General features: G+C 37.1%; 1 protein-coding gene across 23 annotated transcripts in view; it reads left to right on the plus strand.

Moving 5' to 3' along the window:
* NRXN1 (neurexin 1) overlaps nucleotides 1–25,784 on the plus strand; it is a gene marked incomplete at its 5' end in the record, with an annotated part of 720,955 nt that overhangs the window by 602,844 nt on the left and 92,327 nt on the right. For 17 of the 23 annotated variants that reach the window (XM_082305200.1, XM_082305203.1, XM_082305199.1 and 14 more), the window contains 2 exons: nucleotides 16,311–16,400; nucleotides 17,855–18,174. In XM_082305200.1, the coding sequence (XP_082161326.1) occupies nucleotides 16,311–16,400; nucleotides 17,855–18,174 (410 nt within the window). The remainder of the gene's footprint in view (nucleotides 1–16,310; nucleotides 16,401–17,854; nucleotides 18,175–25,784) is intronic. The other 6 variants (XM_082305193.1, XM_082305188.1, XM_082305190.1 and 3 more) reach the window with 1 other exon arrangement.

The following is a 25,784-nucleotide window of genomic DNA, read 5'->3' on the forward strand; positions in this document are numbered from 1 at the left end:
TTTTTACAGTTCTAAAATTTAAAAATGAAAAATTTAGTGTTTCATGCAATTTATTTGCTTTCTTTCTAGTGAGAGATTTTGTAAAAACTTCATTAGCTTAAACAACTCTTTAATCTTACATAAAGATCAAAGTATTTTTTCATTCTTGTCCCAAAGTTAAAAAATCAACTTGCTCTGTTGAATAGGCATCATGACAGTAAAAGAAAAGTTGATATAAGAAAGATAATGCACACAGGTGAGATCATTTGAATTTTTATGGAAAATATTTTGAATTAATTGTACTGTCTCAAGATGAAGGTTTAATGCTGTAGACAGCTCATGGATTATTTTCATTAGCAGTCAAAAAACAAGTAAGATCAGAGAATGTTTAGAATACTTAATAAAATACTAATGGAACTGTATTTAAATCAATGGTCCACTTCCCCTCTAAAGGATTAGTAGTTTGGGTTTGTTTTTTTTTTTCTTCGCATTCCCATTTCTTTTTTACCCATGTGTATTTAAAAGTTATGTTAGTGATAGAAGAGCTTAAGAAATGAGAAAGAAAAATGGACTGGGACAAGTCTGCTTCTTTGCATAAATTCCTTCTCTGAGCAGGTAACTTTGGAGAAAACTCCTGCGCTTAGAAATTTTCTTTCAGTTTCCAGTCCAAACACTTTCCAGTTCACCCCACTTTGTTCTTGTATATCTTCTCACAAAATAGTTTTCTCATTTCTCTGCTCAAAATAGATTAAAAATTAATCTTAGTTACTGAGCCACAAACCAGCAGTTAAGTGATGGATGTAACTAGGCCAGCATGCTACCTTACCTTTGCCAACATGTAACTGCACAACTGATTTCTTGCATCTTTTTCTGATTCATACAGCTCTGACTACTCTTTGGCTATGATTAAATGTATTTTTCAGCATGTGTCTAGGTCTCACTTTCAGTAAAATTTTATTGTTTGGGTGCGAGGTTGATGCTAACAAAAATGGTGATTTATTTTCCCATTCTCTTTGGGTGAAACTCTGTTACAGCTTATCCAAAGTCAAAGATTTTTTTTTTTTTTTTTTTTTTTAAAAGCACTGCTGCCCCTTGAGAGATTATGAAATTGTTCTATCCTGCTGCCTTCTTTAAATAAAGAGCCTAGGTGATACCCAAACAAGACACTACAGTAAGTCTCTTTTCAAAAAGGGGTTTCAGTAAAGTTTTCCAAATCAGCTTTTTAATTTGACAGCTTATCCGGTTTTTCTGTCAGATAATGCTATATAATAATGCTTCTCTAAGTCTGTAGACAGATTTTCTTTTTTCCTTTCTTTTTCATCTTGGATATCCTGGTGAAATACAAAGGCTCATCCCTTCTTAGACTTGATAGATCCTGTAATTAAATTCAGATCTTGATAAAATGTGTGGCACAGTTGTCATTACTTGATCTGAAAGGTATAACACCTTTCAGTTAAATACAGTAAGATGGCACAATGCATCTAGTTTAGAAGGAGAAAGAAAATGTCAAATGAGCAGTGATTCAGAAAAAGGTGTTCTAAAATACTGAAAGAAACAGATAATCTGTTCTTTTTGTGTCTTATGGCAAAGGATGGTGCCCATACCTGCTTACCATAATTAGGCACAGGGTGATATGGAAATGGAATTTCTGAAGAAGACCACAAGCTGTGGGTATTCAAGTTAGAGGAAGAAAGTGGGAGTGAAAACAGATCTCAGAATGAGACATGGCAAATCTGTCACAGCTGGTCCCATTCACCTCTTCAGGAAGGCCATTATCTATTAACAATCCCACTAAAAATCAGATCACAAAAGATGAAATATTGCCAATACATAGGGATTCTTTTGCACACTTTTTTTTTTTTTGGCATACATTTTCCATGTAACCTGCAGTATCACAACTTATTCAATGTAGTAGGATAAGTTCAAAGTGTTGTTGTGTTGGTTAAAAAGAAGATGACTCAATCAAAGTCTCTACCAAGGAATTTTAGCTACTCAGTAGCTTCTTTAACAATACAATGCTGATATCCATGATAGAATCAATGTCTTAAAGGATATTTGTCGTTCCTCTCTTCTTTCCCAGTGGCAGGACCATGTCGTCAATGCAAAGTTTTGAACATCAGATTCCTCTATTTCTCTTTCCTTTTAGCCTGCCCTCTAGTAGGTTCATAGCTGTCGCGTTCAAGATTACACAGGACTTCACGTAACATGTCAGTCACTAAGCCAAACCAATATCCACTCACTAACTTCAGTGAAATCACTTTTGTGTAACACTTAAGTGAATAAGCATTGGTATGGTTGTGACTGGTGCCCCTCAGTTTAGGTGCCTTATTTGATGGGCATACACATGCGTTTGCTCTAAGACTGGTATTAATGCTCCCTGTGGCTGATAGAGCATGCAAGAGAAGAGTAGGATAGTGTACTTCTGCCTTGTGTTCCTTCTGCCGTGCAGTTTGTTTCCATTAGCTTCTGGGGCAACCCTGAAGTCAGTCTGAAATGGGAGCCTTTCTTGGGACAGAACAAATCAATGCAGTGTTGAGCCTTCCAACCAGACAATCTATCATATGGAAAACAAAATTAATATCTCTGCAGTGCTATTGTGTTTTAGGTGCTCTCAGAAGATGAGGTATTTTTTTATTTGGGGCATATTTGTGCATGTGTCCCCAGATATATTTTACTGGTGTTGTGAGGTGTGACAGCAGAATAGTACTTTATGTCTTTAGGGTAAGAACTTCCATTAAACTAACTAATTCAGAAGCAGTAACTATAATCCATACTGCGGCAGGGAAAACAGCAACCGGGTCTGTCCTAGATATATTTTTCAAGAGACTGAACCACATTTACCATATATCCAGGAGGACACAAATCAGTGCTACCTTCAACGTATGAGTATGTACATGCTTTAGATTGTCTTTCTCCCCTTTGTGCCATGTGAACACCAAAGTGAAGACATACCCCCGTCTCTTCATCCCATAGCATGGTTAGCTTTCTGCAGTCTTAAGCTCTGTTGATTAAAAAAAGAAAACATCTTGAAGCTGCAGTGTCCACACTTTCAAAATAACGTTGTCTTTAATACTTTGGATTTGTGATTAATGGCAACTTGGTTGTAACCAATTCTACAGGACTGTTGCATTATATCATGCATTTAAAAGTAAGTTCAGAGTGTTCCAGGATTGTTCAGAGTTACCTTGACCCTAGCAAGGTGTAGCTAAACCAGAGCGTCTTTTTTGCAGTCTATTCTACCTGTCAGAAAAAGACTGAAAAGCTTGTGTGATTTATGTAACCTAGAACCCTTATGAGCTTCACAAGAGTCAGATTCTGTAGAACAGACAATTTCAAATAAATTTGAAGCAGAAATTAAACATCCATCACTGTATCAGAAGCACAAAACACTGTGAATGACATCCTGATTTCAACCGCTTATAAGCAGAAGTTAACTGAATTAAAGGCAGTGAAATTAGGCTTTTACAAATTGGTTTAATTGAGATGTGAATGGTTTATCTTCCTCAGTGGACTATTTATAAGGAGTTAAATGGCCTTCCTGGAGCAGCATCGAGTTTAGTGGACATTAAAAAACTGAATGAAACACAATGTTGCCAGGGTTAACTATATATAAAGACAATTTTGATTTTCCTGTTTTACAGAACTGACGGGCATTAATAGACTACTGGTTTAAAAGTTTAAAATTACAGTTGCACAATGGGGATAGAAGAATAAATATGCCCTTTTCAAAAGAACAAAAGGTACTAAAAGTTTAACTGTAGCTGGGTATAGGGCTAAGTCTTGAAAATATGCTCTCATTTTCAGAGCACCGCAATTGCCTCATAGCAATTTTCAACCAAAGGACTCTTGAGCATCTCACTTTAGGGTCCTAGTCCTGTACTCTTTCATGCAAATTCGTGTGTGTGTTTGAACTAAAATACAAACTCAGACTGAAGACAGTGCTATGGTTGTACTGTCAATTCCAAAAAGCTGTGATAGGATAAGATACACATGAAGGATTTGGACAGAGAAGTTTCAGGCTCAGTTTCAGGGTTCCTCCTCCCCTTTATAACTTCTCTGGTGCTCACAGGTATCCTGTGTGTGTAAATCATCCTTTATGAGCCAAATTACCATCCATAGAGGTGCAGTACTGCAATGTTCAGTGTTGCAGCAACTTTGGGGAGCCTGTGTATCACAGACATTGTCATTGTCAGTCCCAAAGCTGATGGATACTCTTCATAAAAGTGATAAGCAGTGAATATAGTTATTTTTTCATTAGTCAGCTTGAGCTAATAACCTCAACATCGCATACAACAAAAAGTTATCAGTGAGGAGCATTCATTGACTGGAAACATGTCCAGTGGGGTTCTGTACTGGGCTTGAAAATGTCTAACACTTTTGTAAGTGGCCTGGAAGTCTGTATAAAGTCATTGCTGATGATGTGTGACTCTTAGAAAGACAAAAAAACGTGGTAAATAATAATGAGGGCAGGGCAAATATGGTGTGTGAACATGATTGCTTGGGAAGCCAGGAGGATTGAAAGAAAGTTGCAGAAAGCACTGCAGCAGTGCTAAATGCCAAGATATGGGTCTAAGAGGAAGGAGTGAAGGTTATGGCAATGTAGCCAGTGTCCTGGGAATGTATAATTCTGAGAAGTCACTTGTGGGGATCTCATCTTCCAGGTTGCTCCATATGAAACATCCTGTGATGCTGTGACAAAGGAGTTTATGGAAATCACTTGTGGGCACAAAAGGCTAAAATGTAAGAATTGGGGAGGATTTTACCACCCTTTACAGCACTTTGAAACCAGCTCTGGAACAGGTATCAAAGTCTGTACCTGGGGTCTGTGGTTCTATGGAAAAAAAATTGGTGCATGTGTAACACGAGCCAAAAAGAGGTGCTATCTCAACTGATTTATAGTGTCAAAAAGAAAACTATGCAGCGACTTGATTACGGAACAAGTGCTTTCAGCAGGAGAAAACACTAGATGCTTACAGTGCTCTTTAGCTGTTCCTAGAAAGCCATAACCAGAACTAAGAAATTCATGCAAGAAATAGAGCACGTGATTTCAACAGTGAGCCCTGGAATTCACCGCTGAGAGATTTTCCTCTACTGTGTGTCATCACATTAGAAGGCATTTTCCTGGAAGACCCATTTGAGCCCATTACAGGTTATGAATGAACCAAAGAATAGTTTTATGGCTGAATACAGGATCAAGTGGGTCAATATTCATATCCTGGGATATACAGACCAGATAATGCCTATGTCTATATTAGGAGTGTATTGTTAACATAAGAATAATGCTATGGTAGCACTGTGTTCGTAATGAAGATACAACTGTACCTTCCCAGGAATTAACCAAGTCAGACCAGAAAATTAGACCTGTTTCCAGGTCTAATTTCTATATCCAGAAATATTACTGTGCTAAATATCAGCTATACAATGTCTTAAACATGTCAGTCCTATTGCATTAAACTGAGAATGTGGTTGTAAAAAAGCAGGAAGAGAATACTGAAAATACTACCCCAATCCTAATGTATCATTCTTCTTTCTCAGCTTTATATATTTATACATCCATGAACCCTGGTAGCTAGGAAAATTATTATTAGTTAGCTGCTTGCTTAGCCATTCTATCTGATATCTCACAGTTTGTTACATGTATTTTTTCCAGTAGCTGACTTTACTTAAAGAGAATTCTATGGAGTAAGCCTGTGTACAGCTTTTCCAGCTGAGCTGGAGAGATGAGCCATGTTGCAAGAGTCTGTCAAAAATAATCTGCTGTCTGTACACTCCGTATCTGCCATCGCTCTGTGGACGTGACACCATGTGTGTTCTGTGCAGAAAACAAAACGGGATGTTACTCCAGTCTTTGTCAGAACCACGTTTTAGCCTTGTGCTTTATTGATGGTAACAATCCATGCTGGCAGTTAGACGTATTTTAATCTCAATTGGATTTACTTCAGCCTTAGCCATGAAAGTTTGTTTATAAATTCTAGTGTTCTACTTTGGAAGCAGTGGCAAATCCATGCACATATTAATAAAAGCAAGGATGGTAGGCAGTTTCCTTTTCCCATCTGATCTATTGATTCCATGGCAGTACTTTCATGAGTGATGGTGGAGAGTGGACTGATGGAATGATGTAGTCCTTCCTTCTTAGAGTCTGGAAATTTGTCTTGAAAATATGCTTATTAAACTGGAATGCATTAATATTTTATTAGTAAGCTATCTGCACGTTTTAGCTGTTAGTGTATTATCTGCTTAGAATTAGATGTTTATTTAATCCTTCATCATTCTCGGTACCGTCATTTAAAAATAAAAATAATTTAAACAGTGTATTGCATTATATTTTAATATAATGTTAGAGAAGCTACTAGAATTCATAAAGCTGGAAAGATTATAATATCCTTATCTAATTTCTTCAACATAGTGAGTTTCAGTATGTTTTTCAAAGGTCAAGTAGTTTCCTGAGAAAAAGTGGATATGTAAATTGTGCTAGGAGAGCTATTTTCTTTCAAAAGTTGTTCTTTTCCCCATTTAACATTTCATAAGTGTTTCTAAGTAGAAGTTGAGTCTACTTTTTGGATATTGCATTAGCAAACGGATTTTTGTAAAAAGAAAATGAAAAATTAAACATATTGACAGTTGACTACTGATTACATATTTCCTTGCAAATTCATATACACTTAAATAGTTCAGTATTGATTGTTTTTTCATTCTGGTGTTTCAACTCAGATTAACTCTGAAAGTCAAGCCAATAAATTTAGACCTACACGAGCTAGCTGCCAGCTTTGCATTGTCCATCTGGAAAGTGACCTTGTTAACTTTAAAACAGAGTAGCTCCTCATATGAAAGTGTGTTCTAGGCAAGAGCTTAAAGAATTGGGATATCTTGATTTAAGTGGTGCAGGTCAGATACAGATATGTTAGATCTGGCATTGGAGTCAGTGGCTTTCTCTTCTAGTTGCCCAAGGCTACCTTGACACCAGCTGTCATCTGAAAACATCCAAAAAGAGATCTGTAGCTTCAAAGGCCTTTTCAGGCCATGATTTAGCAAGGCACTCGAGAATTGCTTCTGTGGTTGATGTTCAGCATGTCTTTAAGTGCTTTTGCAAAATAGGGTGCACTGAAATGGACTTTCCATAGGAGTGGTTGGTAGCAACACTGACAGCCTTTCTCACACCTACCCCTGTCACAGGTTCTTTATTCAGCAGTGGGTCTTTCTCCAATTTTTACACAGACAATACGAGAAGTCACGAAGCTCAGATTTCAGGAGAGAGATAAATATGTTGTGGTAACTATCTTTTCCCTCCCTTGAGATCTTCCTAAATCATAAAAGAAGGAAAATATAGAAGTTTTGGACGCAGAAATCCAGACCATTTGAGCAATGCAGTTTTCAATTTTCTTCAAAATCAGACTCTCAAAGCAAAATAAAATGTTTCACAATAATTCTTAGTCTTCTCAGTTAGACTACACAAAAAACTGACGTGAAACATAATCACAAGGGGAAAATACCTCGTTAATTGGAAACACTTTGCAGATTTAAAAAAAAAACTAGCTGTATTTCATAAAGTTACAGTGACATGCTACATATCACAGATTAATTTAAATGGAAAATATTAGTGAAGCTTTATTTTAATGTATAAATAGGGAATCAGATTATTTTACCTTTTAGCAGATAAAACTAAATCACTGCTGGGAGTTTACCCACAGCCATTATGCTATTGCGTGGTGGACTGCTCATTATAGTTTTGCAGTCCTAAAGCACTCCTCTGCTTTTATCTCAGTGAGCATCTGTTTCTATTATTTACAGTTTCTGTTTCTATGTCTTGCCAAAAGCATTAAAAAAACCCTATATGTACAAGTTTAAACCTTTCCATTTGAAATAGATTATTCTTTTATAGTAAAATGTCTGCAAGGCATAAATACACAAATTGAAATGCCACTTTTAGACAGAACTGAAAGTCTGGAGCTTGCTTTGGCCAAGGGCTACTTTTTTTGCTGCACTGCTGACACAGAACAGATTTTTATCTCTTAAATGCCATTTTCTATCTGTATGGGTGCATTTGGTTTCTTCTGTTTGGCAAAGGCTTGTCCAAACAATGACCTCACTTTTGTTGTTTCCATTGGCTTGTGTGTAATCATGCCAGTCCCTAGGAGAACAAGCTGACACAGCCTTGGCAGATGTAGTGAGTGTGACAAAGCACCTGTATGGTCCAGGACTTTGGGGCATAGTGGTGGTTAAATCTATCATTTTCATGCTTTGTGAAAGAACATGAAATCAACATTTTTAATATTTGCAGTTGCAGTCAAGTTAGTTTGTGTGCTGTTGAGGGTTGATGCTGATTGCCTTGGATTTCTTACATTTTTTATCTCTCTGGTCATGTAATAAGCATGAAATTATCCTCACTGCACCCTGCATTACCTCCAAACAGTCTGCTAGAGCAGTTTAATTGTAGTAGCTTTGGTGATCACAACTGAAGGCTAAACTCTATTTTTTTCTTATAAATCACATAAGTAAGAGCAGAATTTAATCCCAGAGGATTTTTTTTTTAATTGTTTCAGATAACTTTTCATGTTGCAAATGGTCCAGAAATAATATATGGAAAAAATACATAGAATTTCCCAAAGCGTTTCTCTGACTACAGTGAAATGCAATGATAGGAGCAATGACCTTTTGACAGTTGCCCTATTCCATCCTCGGAACTTGCAGTGTGACTAAACTTAATTAGGAGGCTTGCATGTATTTAATAAGACTGTTCTTATTGATGGCTTCTACCTGAATACTGGATACTCATGGGGTTACAGACCAATAAAAATTTAGAAGTAGAGCTGAGCACAGTGTTTTCCATTTGCCATTGTTCATTTATATAATGTATTATTTCTGTCAAGAGACATTCTATATAGCAGCTCTTTGCTAACATGAAATCAAGATCATCCAGATTGCTGCCTGGGTGAAAGTCAGAAGAACACATTCAGTAGTCGCTATCTCAGACCTAGCTAGCTAATTTTAGATACAGTGAGGCTGAAATATTCTCCATTTTCCAGCTATTGAAAACCTACTGAATAAGAAACTGCTTACAGTCAACTTCTGGTTAAATTTCTATAGGAAAAGTAACATTAAATGCTACGTCATTATGATTTAGAAATAGTTCATAGTCCTTTTACCTTGGAGAACTGCAAAATGTCACTCTTGAAGTTATGTGGGGCAACGTACTGTACTTATAACAATTCATTTTTTATACTTTAATCTTCCTTTTTAATGATTTCTATCAATTTTCCTGCCTATTTTAGCAGCAGCCATACAATATTAGCTCCTTAAATGCTGCACAGGCAGTACAAAGGATCTTTTTAAAACTCCTGATAACAAAATATGACCTTTAATTTATCAGACAAGTCCTATGTTTTCTTATCTCCTTCTTGTTGCTTTTCATCTTCTCTTGCTTGCTTTTGATATAACACACCAATCTCTCAAAGTAAGCAGTCCAACACTGCATAAACTGAGATAGATATTGCATTATAGTGAGGAAGTGAGAGTCAGGAAGAGCACACTTTTTGTTTAATTACTAATTAATCCAGTGAAAAATAATCAAAACCAAAACAGGGCGGAAGGTAGTTGGTTTGAAGTGAAGGTTCAGATGTCCGTGAGAGGTTAATGAGAGTTCTCAGTTTTACCCTGTAGAAAGTTGTAATACTATGATTTAGTTTGTTTAATATGCAAGCATGAAACAAGGAGCTTACAGGTGAACACGAGATGTTTTGGTACAGTCTGTAGTATCAGTGGAATGGGAATCAACTGACACATACATCTTCCAATAAATCTGATAATTGGATTCTTCTTCAAGGCAACCTAAGTTTTACTTTGTGTTTAACAGTGTTATAAGCCACTGATGAGATATTTCACTTTGCTATGAAGACTGCTGTCAGTCATTCTGTGAGCAGAATATCCTCTTGGGATGCCTAATATTCATTATAAGGAATTTGGGAGTCCCTGTAGGGTGAAAAGGACCATATTATGTTATGGTCATTTAATATGAACTCGCCAGGTTTGACACTTTAAAGTTTGGAGAAGTCATAGCTCATGGTGTTTCCTTTTTTTATAGGTTAGCTCTTCTGGAATAAGGTAAGGCATTGTAAAGTTGCACTCATTACTTACTTGCTACAGGCTCTTTCTCTAACTTCAGAGTTTCTTTGCACTTTTATTTTCTCACCAAGCTGACAGTAAGGTTTGTTCAAGATGTCCAATGGGAAAAAATACACATCCTAGAACTGTGTGTCTACCTTCCCTTTGAACACTGGCGGAGGCCCAAATCAGCCTTCTGGATATTTAATTCCTCATACAATAGTCTTCGAGGCTGACCACTGTACCGTCCTCCATCTCTTCCAACTTGTTGGCCTCCACATTTTAACAGGTAGAGCTGGCATATTTTAGCAACAGAAAAAGACACACAGCTTTATCTGATCCATTCAGAACTTTCTCATTCCTGGATTGAATACCAGATAGCCAAGTCTGTAAGCACTCAGCAAAAATCTGGGTCAGAGCAGTGTAAGACACCCACAAACACAGTGATTTCCTGGGGTGAACCTGGACCTCTTGTCCTCTGCCCCATCCAACCCAGTCTCATGCTTGTATATCCTGGACCCAGGGTGTTGTGATGGAAAAGGTGATCTTGTGTTTACAGGCAGAAAGGCAAACTCACTGATGGCTGCTGAGGACAAGATGCTTGCGGGTAACAGTAGGGCTATTTTGGAAGGCAACAGGCAGGATCAGATGATGGAATGTGCTGCAGACTATTTAGGAGCTAAGTTTGTTAGGAGCAAGGCTTGCTAGAGGTTTACAGTGGCAGCTGAAGTAAGGTTATGCCCTAGCACACCCTACTTACCGTGCATGGAAAGTCTGGGAACATACTCTGGGTCTGCAGTGTACATGTGAGTGAGGAGCCCTAGCCTGAGTGACCTTTCTAAGGGGTCTTTGGTGAAACAGAGCAATGTAGACATTGCCACTGAATTCCTTAGATGACAGTTAAAGACTATTTAAATTTCAATCTTAATATAGCTTTAGAGAATGTCTGTATATTGGCTATTCAAAATGCATTATGGTTTGAATCTATTGTATTGTTAACATCTGTTTACATTGCGACTATGATCATACTGGAAGCATCCACATATGGCCAGGACACGGAGCCAGTGTGAACACCAGCATGACAAAATTAATGTAAAAGTTTGTGCTTGCAATTGATAGCACTTAAAATATCTTTCCCTCTTTTGCTGGGACGAGGCAAGCTGCACATACAAAATCATCTGTTGTACAAATTTTAGACCACAGTCTTTGCATCTGCAGTTTATTCCAACATTAATATATATTTGTATACACAAGTGTGTGTGCACAGTAATAGATGATTCAAATAAACTTTAGTGTGGGCCATTACCAAGATTGTGCTTTTGTTTCCTAGCCCGGCCATGTGAGACACTATGTGGACTGTTTGCCCCTGTACCGTAGAGCTGCTGTGGCTTCCTCCCATGCCGTGCAGCTGACACTTCAGTCAGGTTTCAGCCCTAACTGCATCTGGAGGAATGATATAGGTCTGCCTTCCTCTTACAGATGTCAGGGGAGTCATGATTCAGAAATAGCAGTGTCAAGATCATGATGAGCAAAATTAGGGAGAGGGGGGTTTATAAATGGAGATAGACCTAGGTTTCATCACTTTGTTATTTATTTCCCTAGCAGATCACTGAGACTAACAAGGTGAATTTGTATTGTGTTAAAGGGTTTGTTTCAAAGAAAATATTCTCTAGTCTAGGTTGTTCTTCACAGACTCTCGATTTTCAACCTTCTTACTTATTCTCTTTCAAGGATGCTGCTATTTCACATCAATAACTGACACCTTTATTTCAGAGAACAAAATAGAATTACACTCCAGCACTGACAATATAATAAATCAGGAAGGATAAAATACATATTAGTGAAGTTCACATAGTTGGTTTGTCCCAGCTGACCTATAGATATAAAGGTATGATTAAAGTTTTCTTGGACTGCTTCTTCTCAATCTTGCCACAAGATTTAGCTCCAACTCAAAGATTTGACCTTTGCTGCTCCTCTCTGCTTACCTTGATTCTTTGAAATTATTGTTATTCCCTTGAAGCCTTTCTGCCCGTACAGAATTAACACTGTGTTGTGACAAAATATTATCTATTTGGCAGAAGAACGAAGCCATCTAGAATTCAATCAGGTTAGACAATGTCACAGTGCACATCCTGGATGAATCATTTCTACCTAGCTTTTTTTAATCAAAGAAATCTCAGCCATATAACCAGGAAGTGTCATGCTGGAGAGTCACATAGCTGTCTACAATTAAAAGTTTAGGCATATCAGTTGTTTTTTATGAATTACAGTTGAAAAGCATGCCTGCCAGAGCACTTAATCTTTCAGACAGGTAACAGAAATAAAATCTCAAAGCCACAGGTTTATTTAGAGTATGAAAATATTTATTAACCTTCTTGGAAGTGTTTTTACTGAAGAAGTTCCTTGTGGTTCACCATATTGGTAAAAACAAGCATAAATAAAGGAAGCATGAAAAATGTGCACTGAATACTCCCGAGAAAAACAATATGTGGTATTTATGTTTTCCCTACTGGAGATAAGATTACCAGCTGAAGTAAATGCACATAGTTTTACTGAATTCAGTGGGGCTATCCAGATTGATTGTAGCTTGAGTGTATGACTCAAGCCAGCTGTTTGGGAAGAAAAAGATGTGTGTTTTTCACCATGTGATAATAGGGTGTTTGTTGCTTTTAATGTCATTTCCATTATTTTCAATGCTGATTCTTTTTTTTTTTTTTTTAAAATGTAGTTGTTAAGTTACCTATGTGCCTACTAATTTCATCATTACTAAATCTATGTGTTCTCCTTGAAACTAAATCTGGATAAGTTCCACACCATTTCCCCCTAGCCCTTCCATTTATATTATATACCAGAAGAATTTAAGCTAATGTGATAGTGTCAAATTGAGATGCATTTGACAATACACTTTTCCTCTGATGAGGGATGGGCTAATGTAATCAGCAATTATTTTTTTTTGTGTGACCTTTACAAATCAAATGGTTATTTCCTTGCTTTTCATTTGTGTTTTGCTCCCAGTGGTGCAAGACTGCTGCAGTTAATATAAAACATAATTTATAGATAAATCACATTATAATAGGGTGCAATATCTCAAAAACCGTACATACTGCATGGACTTTTTAATGAACTTATTCAAAGAAATGTATAAGCTGGCCAAGACTAAATTTATGCTGTTAATTCACAGAGGAGTTTCCATGATCACCGTAGAAAGGTCCTGGAGCAGCTGCCAAGTAGTGAAAGTGGAGGCAGCAATAAACTTTGTCGAGGATAAATCCTGTGTTCGTAATGGAATTACAGTAGAGAGATGCCATAGTGTTAGGGATCCAGACTGGCAACTGCAGAGGGTCCTTCTACCAGATGCACCTAATTTACACACATTGGTTGAATAAACAACATAGAGTTTAATGCCTTCCCAACATATGCAATGGTGAACAGTGTGTCATTTCGACATGACTGTATGGTTCTTCTGAGGTCTAGGGAGCATTTGTTCATGAAAGGCATCCAGTGAGTAATAGTGGGTGAATCTGATGAGTGAATGATGATCTACATCCATGATACTTCTTTCCATTGCGTTAATAGATTCCTTATGCCCACAAACCTCTTCTATGTCATTTATAAGAAAAGGTTAAATTGTTCAGAAGAATCCTGCCCACCTCCCCCTCCTTTTTTTTTTTGAATATAGATTAAAAAAACATGCCCAACAGCAACAAAACTTCATGATTAATTTGTTTTATGTTAAGGAAACCTTTTAGAAATAGGAAGTTCACTCACTTATTCAGTGAATCAATTGATAATGCCTAATAAAAACTGTAGAAACATCTTATTGAAAAGCTGAACATAAGTGTTAAAAGTAAATGGCTGTCAGGGAATATAAATTATTAACTCACTGGTGTGTGTGTGTGTGTGTATATATATATATATATATTTTTTTTTTTTACAGAAGATACAAATCCAGAACAGAAACATGGAGGATCACACAGCTTATCTTTGTTCCCATGTTGATCACATGACATGTCTCATGTTTTCCATGTACTTCTCAAATTTCCATTTAGTCACAGGAAGTTTGTTGTAAGTGAAGGAGCCCAGGATGAAGAGCAGTAATTTTAAATATCATAACAGGAAAAAAAAATTTAAGACATTCTGTATTCTCACAAGAGTTGTGTTCTGAAGCCTTTTATTCTAAATTTTCAGTTTCTTGGAAAGGCAGAAAAAGGAAAGTTTCAGTAAAATATTGTTTTACAGAGAATGTTTCTGAAAGTTGAGAACAGAGCAAAATACACATATTAAAAAAAGTATATATTTTTATATATACACCCATGCACTTTTTAATATTGACATGCATATAGAAGTTCACATAGCATATTTGCCCAGAGAAGTTGTGGAACCAACTTCAGTGGTTGTCCGGAGAAGTTGTGGATGGCCCATCATTGGAAGTGTTCAAGGTCAGGTTGAATGGGCTTTGAGCAACCTGACCTAGTGAAAGATGTCCGTGCCCGTGGCAGGGATGTTGGGGTAGATGATCTTCAAATGTCCCTTCCAACCCAAACCATTCTATGATTCTACCTTGGAAAGTGAATAGGAAAAGGACATCTTCTCGAAAGAAAATAGATCAGCTTTTGGCATACTGAACTATGTCCATGTTAAACCAAATGAGTGATACATGAAACATGGAAAGTAGCAGTTCATGTCACTGCAGAATAAGCATCTGCAGAAAACCACCATGGTTTTTGGCACAGAAGCTGTTGCTCTTGCTATTTCTGTGGGCTATGGTACTGATTCTTCCCTGCAAGCCTATTATGGCTTGTGATGCTGTTAGTGGGGATAATTGTCTGGCAAACTGGAACATTGATTTTCTGAATTTGGATAATACTTTGGTTTGATAATAAGCAGTAGGGTCCTTCTAGCTCAAGAAAATGAATTTCTGAGCACTACGTGGGCTACTGCATCCTGTACTTATATTTCCACTGCAGATACAGGACTTGGTTCGTTGGTGGGTTTTGAAGTCAAAGGACAGTATGCACATTTGAGCTAGTAAGATTGACTTTGGATTCAGACCTGAATTAGGAATGGCTGCTTTTTACTCATGTGGCTCTTCTTATCTCTCAGGTTCTTTACTAATATGAACCAATACAATGGAAGAAAAAGGTATTGTTGGTCTAAAATACTACTGCCACCAAAACCCTGTACATTGAAGGAAATATTTAGGTTTACCGTTCTCCTAAGAAAAGTTTTAAGTAGAAGACATGGTTTTCTGAGGGATCACACCTGTATCATTCAAGCACAAAAAGCTATAATTAGAAATAAATATTTAAAGTGATTTGCTAATTATTCCTTGTTATCTGATATTTTTCTGACTGTACCAGCCTTATTTTATCTCCTTGTTTTATTTAAAGAAGTCAAAGATCTCTTCACAGACTGAGAATAGATATGACTTGCAAATATGACAAGTTTGTGTTTTGCATTGCTGAGTTATGGTTAGTTCTTAACTTATAAAACCCCACTACAGATGACCTCTTGCTAAATTTTAAAGCACTTCCACATTTCAGAACCAGGCTACCTTTCAGCAAGTCACTTTTGTCAAAGCCTTGGTGTTCCTTCAAGACATTGTCAACATGTCCTATGAGAATGTACAAACGGTGAATACCCTGGTCTGTTCTGTACCATATATTTGAATCTCTGGAATTTGTTTAAATGAAGCAAATAAGAATGTATTTTTTTTGACTAGGAAATAAGTTACAGCAGGTCTATTTGTAGACAGCAGAAGTAAGTGTGCCTTAGATGGTGATTAAGAGTTTTGTTCTTCTTCTTTAAATGACTAACTTGGAGTGAGAGGTTGGATGTCTTTTGAAAACTTAAACCTGTTTCACCTGAACATGTTTAACTAGTTAATAAGAAACATCAAAAAAGACAAAACCCTGAGGTCAATGATCATTTTTTGTAAAGCCATTCGATGATGTTTAAATTTGTTTTTTGGGTCTGTCTATAACATAAGTTTAATAACCTAGCTCAAATGCAGATTTCTAATTTTCAATTAACATAGGAATAATTTTGTTTGCTAAAATAAAATAAATGAATGAATGAAAAGTCTGAACCATGAAATGTTCTAGGTAGCACTTTTTAAAATTCCAAATTTCAAAAAATCATGTGGCAACTGTATAGCTCAAGCTTTAAGTATTAACTTTTAACCTTTGACCTTACAGATTTTAACCAATGAAATGTCTCTTTAAACTTTAAAGGAAACAATGATAACGAGCGCCTGGCGATTGCTAGACAGCGAATTCCATATCGACTTGGTCGAGTAGTTGATGAATGGCTACTCGACAAAGGTAAAAAACATTGATTAAAACTTCAAATAAAAAAATAATTTGAACATAACCAAGTAGTACTTCATTGTAACACTAATAAACATAAAAAATAAATTTCAGTAAAACTAAATTAAAAACAAATTTAAAAAAGTAAAATATAGAGTAATATTTGCATACCTTGTATAATAATTTCTATACATTTCTAGAAGTACCAGCTGTTTAATAATCTTACCCTGTTAACTTAAGGTTAAAGGGACTGTTAAATATAATCCACTAACTCAATCTATGAAGGTACTCATAGCAAACATTAACCAAAAATTATAAATCATTCATAGATTATATTACATGTTCCAGCATCTAAATTATTAACTAAAAATATATGTAGTTATGATATCTTCATTATGGTCCTGAAAAAAATTTGTTTAAACTGTAGGTATCTTAAATAGTGGGCAATATGAATTGCCAATCAAAATGAAGTCCCTTTAACGTTTGCAACCTTCTAAGGGGATTTTGGAACAAACACTAATTAAACAGAACTTAAAGTTGTGTGCATGCTTTTTGTGAGCAGAAACCAATCTGCTAAAGTGACTATTCTATTTACTAAGAGTGGTACTGTTGCTGAGGATTTCTCTGTTTAATGGAAATGTGCCATGATTTCTCCATCGGTATGTGTATCATTTCTGAAGCCGCTTTTACATCTAAAAATCTTTTATTTTAATTGATAGCCTTGCTGAAAGCCAATCAGACATTTATTTTTGAATCTGCCTCTGAGGTACTCAGTGTGAACCATGTGTTTCTTTTCAGTGTGGATGTTGAAGGAAAATAAACATTTAAATACAAAAAGGAAACATTTAATTTAAAATGTAAATATTTTATTCACTTATATAGAGATATGACAGATTACTGCATAATATATTCTTTAAAATTCACTGGACCTAGTGACTTGTTGGTATATATATTATCTCTCTCTGTGTGTATATACATATCCGTATATGTCTATACATACATAAACTCACATGTACATACTTAAAGCTGTAGGCCCTATGCTGTATTGCGTGGAAAAAAAAATTGAAACGCTGGCAGACTTGAAGAAAAAGTAATTTTAAGGAATTAGAAACCTGGCATTCTTGACACACACCAAAAAGCTTAACACTGCTTTCAGGTAAAAGGGCGAACGGGTACCATTTGTAGTACTAAACACATTTGCAAATATATTTGATTGGCCTTTTAGCAAAAAAAAAAAAAAAAAAAAAAAAAAATCCCCAAACGTCGTAAATTAAGAAAAATGCTCTCAAATGCTCTCAGAATTTATGCATTTCATGGACACCTCATTAAAAAGCAATGAATTATGAGTCAAATCCTTTTCTTATAGTTTATTGCTCTCATTATTCACCCCATGAAAATCTGTTATCACTTTTGTAGAGTATAGTGTTCACAGTCAACATTTTTGCATGTATATAATGTTATCTTCACAGGGCGTCAGCTCACAATCTTCAATAGCCAAGCAACCATAAAAATTGGAGGCAAGGAACGTGGCCATCCTTTCCAAGGCCAGCTTTCTGGTCTTTACTACAATGGCTTGAAAGTTCTGAATATGGCAGCAGAAAATGATGCCAACATCGTGATAGAAGGAAATGTGAGACTTGTTGGTGAAGTGCCTTCCTCTATGACAACTGAGTCCACAGCCACAGCGATGCAGTCTGAGATGTCCACGTCAGTCATGGAAACAACCACCACTTTGGCCACGAGCACCGCTAGAAGAGGAAAGACTCCAACAAAAGAACCTATTGGTCAGGTTAGTCAGCTTCCTCTCCTTTTGCAAATATTTGCCCGTCTTAGAGTGTGGCTTCCTGTATCGCATTCACTCTGCAGATGAAATTGTTCCTTTTGAAGAAATGAATGAATTACAGATAAAAGTTCTGTACCATACATGGCTCACAGATACGATGTTGATCAGCATTTAGAGGGAAAGTAAGGACTTTGCTGTTCTTCTAAATTAGGCAAACTTACCAGTTCTGATTTTTATTGCCCTGTCATCCATCTTCATAGTGGTGCATATTTTTAAATACTCTTTCTTCCTTTGGTGACTTATATAGATTATTTTCGGTGTCGGAATGCAGGATGTCTGGAGTTAGAGATAATGAAATGAAGTGGTGACTTTATCCATGAGACAGAGAAAAGAGACCCAGTTTGAAGAGAGAACGGGAAGGAGGTGTGAAGGCAAAAGTTGGAAGAGGCTGGAAAAGAAGGAATTAGCAGTTTCTCTAGTCCCATAGTTGATCATCTTGGGCAGAATTCCTCATAAGAGGCAGTGGCAGCAGAGGGGATTAAGAGCACTGTGCACCCTGGGAGACTCAGGCTCCAAGTCAGAGGCTGTTGTTTACTGTTTGTTGAAGTTATATGCATCTTGTTAATTTAGTGCTATATTTAGTAGCTTTCAGGTTTTGTCAGGATCTCTGTATATGTGGGGGAATTTAATTATCGGGAAAAGGAGGGGGAAAAACAGGTGAGTGAATTAAGTACCTTCATCTCGTGGCTACCCTGAGTAACAGCATTCAGACTTTAAAAGCCTAAAACTTACCAGGACATTTCTGTGGCAGAGAAGATTCTTTTATTTTTATTCTGCCTAAAAAAAAAAGGTACACCGCTAAAAGCTTTTGCTACGTTCACTTGGTTCACATGCTTGCTTGTGCGGCCACTGTACCATCAAGCCATGACAGTTGCACTCTGGGATCCAGAAGCAGGACAAGGAGCAAAGAAAGTGTCATGAGCTGTGGGGAGGAACAGGAGCACGACATGATGAATGAGGTTAATTTTCTCAAGAATGGAGGAGAACATGCTGATTAGACAGGGAGGATGAGGTCAAGTTGTCTGTTTTCTGTGTAAAACCTCAGCTCACAGTTGGAATTTGATCGGGGCATCAAACTCAACACTTCAGCTTTTCTGTCTGTAGTATTTTGGTACACTTTATACTATGGATTGAAAACTACAGTGATGTAAAAGTAAAAATTGTTATTTTGTATGAGGAAGCAGAACATTTCAGTTAAAAGTGAGCTTTTAAAAAAAAACATTTTGACTTGTATTTTCAGATAAACACAGGTTTTATGCATTTTCCTTGTTTATTTAAAATGCATGAGAATCCAAAGGGGAAAAAAAAGGGGCAATATAGCCCAACTAGAGATACATGGAACCAGCTGCCTCCAAACAATGGCATCCATTGTAGATCACAGGTTGCAGTTCTTTTAATGATTATTATAGTAAATTACGGTGTTTTTATTAAACAGGCAATAAATTTTCTTTGTTATTAATTCTGTTTTAAATAGTATCTCCCACTTTATTATCCACCTAGTCTGACCTCAGTATTTTGCAGCAATGAAACGTAAGACCTGCACAGAGGAAGATCTGCATCTAAAAGTGCAGGACATCCTCACAGCATGGAAGAATTTGGGCTAAATGAATGCTACTGAATTAAAACTAAACTAAGTTAAAATGTTCTAACAGTTCCCAGCATGCTTTTGGCCTCTGCCACTCTCTCAGGTACCTCCCAGGCACAATTTGGGAGGAAGAATGTCACAGGGAGAATTCCCAGTTGGCACCTTGCATGATTTGTGGGTGATGGGAGTTTACTGGTATAGTTGCTTTGCCAGTTGGTCTCAGCTTCCAGGAATATTTCCCAGTATTCCAGGAATATTTCCCAGTATGATTTACTCACTTGTTTGGATGTCTAGCCACTAAGATTTTTCTCTTTGAGGTGTTCCAATGGCATATTTGGGGAAGAAAAAAGTTTCTTATGCTAACAACTATGGTGAGGTATAATTTTTTCTGAAGAGAGGAAAGAGATGATTAGGCAAAAAGATCTTCCACAGATCTTCTGTTTCTAGACTGTGGTGCCTGAAACAAGCTGTGGCCCTTACTGACTTTATCAGAGAATCTACACAATTTATTTAGAGCATTTTGCTGCCACTGGAGCAGAGTGACCTCAAAGCCACAATGCCATTCCCTTGTCCCCTCCTGGCTGAGCTAGCTCCACTACGATGCTGTCAGCACCTGCTCTTTGATGTCCCACCATCACAAGCCTCAGGCAGGCTCCAGGAGCATCCACAGGTGCACAGCATCTTGCCAAAGAACATTCTGAGGGTGAAGGTATAGATCAACCTCTCATCTGTTAGCCTGGCTGATGCAAGTCCTTGATGCAGCCCATTTGAAACAACTTAGCGGGAATATTTCTGTATCTAAGACCCTGAAACCAACATTTCTGAGGAAAGCATTCAGTGTTAATGCTATTACAGCACATGGCATCCTGAGTCTATAACTGAGTCCTTCTTGCCATTAATAATACACAGCGGTTTACTTCAGCTATGTCTAAATACCCTGCCTGGTAGGGTCTGTGTTGTCATTATGACTATACACTTCATTAGTCAGGGACTGCACTGGAAAGCAGTTTGCAATCAGGCCTGTGATTTGATTTGAAGAGAGTGATAACATCCCAAAATCAAAGCTGAAATTTGTCTGCAGGATGCTATGTTACTCATGCAACAAACTCAGACCTAGGAAGCTACTAAATCAAATTAAGGACATAATTTCTTCCCTTCATTATTACCTGTTTTCTTATTCTACCTGCATGTAATAATTTCTGTGCTAGTGACCCATAGGACTCCCATGGGTCTGTCCTGCAGGGTGTTGACTAATCACTTTCCATCTTGATGTCACCGGGAGATGAAGGCACTCACCATCTCATGGAAAATCTACTTTTAATTTCTGCATTCCCTTTCATTTTTGTCCTTTATATTTTTTTCTGATTTGTATTTATATATAACCTCTGCAAGAGTGTCAACTACATTGACATATTGTAATGCACAAGAAAAAAAATTACCTTTCTAGCATTAATTAAGTTACTGAAGAAAATATGCAGCTGAGCAGCAATTGCTAATGAAAAACCTTACATTACTGCAAACCAGTGCATGTCTGAAATAGAATAGAAGCAAATGATCTAATCAGTCAGAGATTGTTTGCTCCATTTGCAGAGGTATTGAATTCAATTAAAGATTACAATACTTAAAGAAGATCATTTAAATCTCTATTTATAGGAAATGTTCTTTTAAAAAATCTACAATGTTAGCGCTTAAATTGATGGAGTGTGTGCTTCTCAGCAGATATCTAACTAATGAAATATATGATACAAGATAGACATGATACTTCCAGAAGGTATGTTGAAGACTGTTGTGCATGATTTTAGAAAAATGAGGTCTTAGCACTACCGAAAAAAATTGCTTTTTGTTAGTGACTCTGCTATAAATGAAGCTTTTCCCTACTTGGAGGCTGTGTCATATTTGAACAATGGATGTTTTGGTGATGACAGACATCTTAATTATTATACTTGTAAATGTAGATTTTTCAAAGGGAAGAAAGGTATGCAAAGCCTATTGAATGTCAATGGTAGGTGAACGCCTCATTTTCCTTAGTGCCTTAAAAATCCCCATCCCCCCCCCCGCCCTTTATTATAATGGCATCTAGAGCTGTCAGCCTTCATGCAAGGCACTGCATAAACACATAGGAAGTGACAGCCCCTGCCTCAAATATCTTACAGAATAAACAAAAGGTATCAGGTAAGAAGGAAAAAAAAAAGGGGAAATTGGGAGGTGGGAGGAAGAGGGAAATAAAGAAAGCATTGCGCTGTTTCAATGTTAACAAGCAATGAGCAGATTTGCAGCCATTGTGGGAGGGATAGTTTACTGCCTGTTTTTTGATCCAGGCTCTTCAGATAGCAACCCCCGCGCTACAGCTGTCCTGTAGGATTACCGCATAGCTTACGGTAGACTCTGGAGCAGGCAATTTAAGGACTGGGCTGCCCAGTTTGTCCCAGTTGGGCAGTTGGTGCAAAATCAGCACCGGTTGGGTGATCGATGAGAGGTTTTCTCTACTTTGCTCCTCACTTTGCCACTGACACCTGGGGGAACCCATGGCCACTGGCGCAGGAAGTGAGGACTGAAGGAGAAGTCCTTCGCTCCCCACCACACAGGATGGGAGGAGGCTCAAAATTTTGCATACCTTTATGAGCATGCAAAGAAATCCCCAACCTTAAGTGTTACAAGAACAGGACTTCTGTTAAGTGAAAATATGCAGCTATGTATTTCTAACTTCTGGTGAGCTGTAAGTATGCACTGAGTCTCAGAAATCATTAATTTAGTCTAAGAATATCATCCTCTTTATGAAGTTATTCAGCAAAATGATGCAGTTAAGTTCTTTGTTCTTTTTCTCTTTTATTTTTGACACTTTTAAAAAGTCTTATTTGCAAGTTTTTCTATTCAATCATGAAAGCGATAAACTTCTTTGAAAATAAAGGAGATTCACATGTATAACTCCAGGAGCTAGAATGTTAAGCAAAACATCAAGTACTGCAAGGCTTGCAATAAAAATTGCAAGAGTTGGCAGAAGCGGAAAGGCTTCAAAAGGACATTGAATGTGGGTTTTGCTTGAATTAGGATAGCACAATCAGGCCTTTAGTATCTCTTTGGCATGGCTTTTTGTGGATCTGTACTAACTGGAAATCATAAATGAAGTGATAGTAAATCAAGAATAATATGCTCATTTCTCATCCATTTCTAAGGATTTGATTATGACAACCCATACACAGAGCAGTCTCTGCTCTCATGCGTTGCAAACCGTTTCTGAAAGTTGTGTGCAAAATAGCTTTTTTTATTTTTTTATAAGGGATTCTGGCAGTTCTCTTTGTTCTCATCAGAGTGGGCTCTTATCAATAACACTAAGCCACTTAACCAGCAATTGCAATATACTGTGAGATGATTGCATGTTTTGGAACAATAGGCACTGATTTTTGGTCAAGCAGAATTAAATTGACTTCATATTAAATTGATGAACTGCAATTTGGTCAGATGCCTTGGAGGGCATATATCAGGTGAAGGGTATGTTTCTTTATGTGTACTGAAGCAGCAGATTTAAATGGTATTCATCGTAGCAGGGACAATGACAGGCTTGGCTCAGCACCTTCACCTGCCAGATAAAAACAAGTATTTGAAAAAGACAGGGGTGTTTTCCATGGAAAGAGTTCAATTTTAAGAATGATAGTTGAGTACATGATCTTTACACAGGATAATAAATGTGAATATATTTTATGAAGACACACTAATCATTAAATCAACGTAGTTAATAGGAGGAAGAGTTATTTTCTACCCATCTCGGTTTAAAAAAAATTATCCACTGTATGGTTTGCAATGCTTGTTCTTATACACAGGGGTTGGGTTCTTTCCGTGCCTCTGCGCTGATGCCACTTCTTCCTCTGGACGTTCACACCAACCAGTCCAGACGTCACTGTCCCCAGAAGGCAAAGCTCTTCCCCGGGGGTCTGGTAAATCACAAGGATTTGACTCAGCAGATGCTCACTAGTGTGAAATGAATCCCATAGCTTCCAGCATCACAGTGCTCAGCGCCCATACATGCTTGCTAGGTGACAGAACCTGGGGAAGTGTTAAGGACAAATCTCATTTGCACTAGAATCTCTGTGCAAATATGGTAGTTGTGGAAGTGCTCACATCTTAATTGCAGGTAGACAGAAAACTAGCTAGGTGCATGAAACCCATGCCCTTTTTTTTTCCCCTTTTTCTTTTGTTTAAACTGTCAGACTATGCTTTTTTAGTTTCTTCTAATTATTTTTGATAATTCAATTGATTATTTAAAAACATAATTGTTTGTTAAAATTGACACTCAGCTAGGATCTCTAAAAATTAAAATAGGATACCATGAACACTAAAATTCTCTAGCTATGTTTTAGTATTTGCTACCCAATCACATCTGACTTTCTCATTCTCCTGCAAAGTATTTGCATATTGATTATTGGCTCTTCAGTTGGAGCACTGAAGTTATATAAGTAGGGTGGCTTTAGAAATGCAGTTTTCAGCACACCTGCATGTCAGGTTGGCTGATTGGTTTGTTGTTTTCAAGTATGACTTATGTGATCACATGGTTGTCTCTATGTCTCTTAATAAATATTGAATCCCTTGACCAATTCAGTCAAATCTGTCATTGCAGAAAGATTTCAAGGACATTAAGCTCACAGAGAAGCCAAATTGCATGAGTTCTGGTGGCATCCTGGTCTTCTGTTGCATAATGCAGAGCCATGTTTTCCCCCATTTTGTGTTTAAAAAGCAAAAATTAAAAAGAAAAACAAAGTGAATGTGTGCTTAGGATGAGGTTTTCAAAAGTTCCCTTAAACTATTAATATTTCTGTATTACTTCAATGTTTTTAAAAATCTTATCCAAGACAGTTCTATATATAGATACTGTATCAGAGTATCCTTAACGTGTAAGTTACTTAAGAAATACATGCTTTTCTGCATGCAGCCTTGCCATTGAGCTCCTAAATAACAGCGATTGTTGTTAGCTTTCTAGTCTACAGAGAAATTCACCTCTGAAACCAGAGCTTTGTGTCAAGCTCAGAGGATAAGACTCGCTGTTAGTTGTTGTTAGCATTCGTTAGAGAGGAAGGGTTCATACAGGCAGTTTGTAGCACACTGGGTCACCAAAGGCAAATCTTGACCAGTTGCTTGAGAAACTACAGGCATAAAAAGCCTGGACCTGATCAGAAATGATACTTCACATCTACTGCACTACACAGTCCAGAGAAGACAGACTTCTGCATGGGCTGCTTTGTCTTTAGCTCTGCGGTGGATTAGCTTCAAGAGGCACCATCCAGCCTTGTATGATGCATTTTGGTTATGAGACATGCTGCAAAGCCTAGCCTTTCACAGGTATTACCTGAGAAGAAGCAGCATGGAGGGGACCCTCTCCATTTCTCTCTGTTAATTGTTATTCTGACTTGCCAACAGAGTTTTAAAGAATTAACAGAAACTTGCAAGTTTCCCACACTGGCACCCCTCCATTAACATCCTTTCTTTGTTGTTCAGTGTGAAAGCTGACTGGGATAGGTTTCCAGCCCCTCAAAAAGGAAGTTAAACAATGCAATTTCCATTAAGCCAGTGGGATATGCCTAAAACCTTGAGCACTGCTTTGAAAATACCCCGTACAGCGTGTACGCACAGGGAAAAAAAATGTTTGTCAATTAAATTACAACATTGTTAGTATCCAAAGAACCTCAAGACACTTGTCTAAATAGTTGATTGCTTGTTTGCAAATCAAAGTTTCTTTTTAAGTTCAATTTGGGGAAAAAAGGATCTGAGGCCACTTGCAGCTTCAATTTTGTCATTCTTTCATGTTCAAATGACCAAGCTCATTTATTACAAAATTTGTTTTATTATGTGTTTTTTTTAACCTAAATTAGTATTATCCAGTCTCAAATTCTGCCTTATTGCATTTTTTAAAATATGGTGAATTTTCATTTTCAAGTAGAGCAAATATTATCTTGATACTAGCATTTTTTCATAGCATGCT

Source organism: Platalea leucorodia (assembly GCF_965183815.1).
Source record: "Platalea leucorodia genome assembly, chromosome: 3".
NCBI lineage: Eukaryota > Metazoa > Chordata > Aves > Pelecaniformes > Threskiornithidae > Platalea > Platalea leucorodia.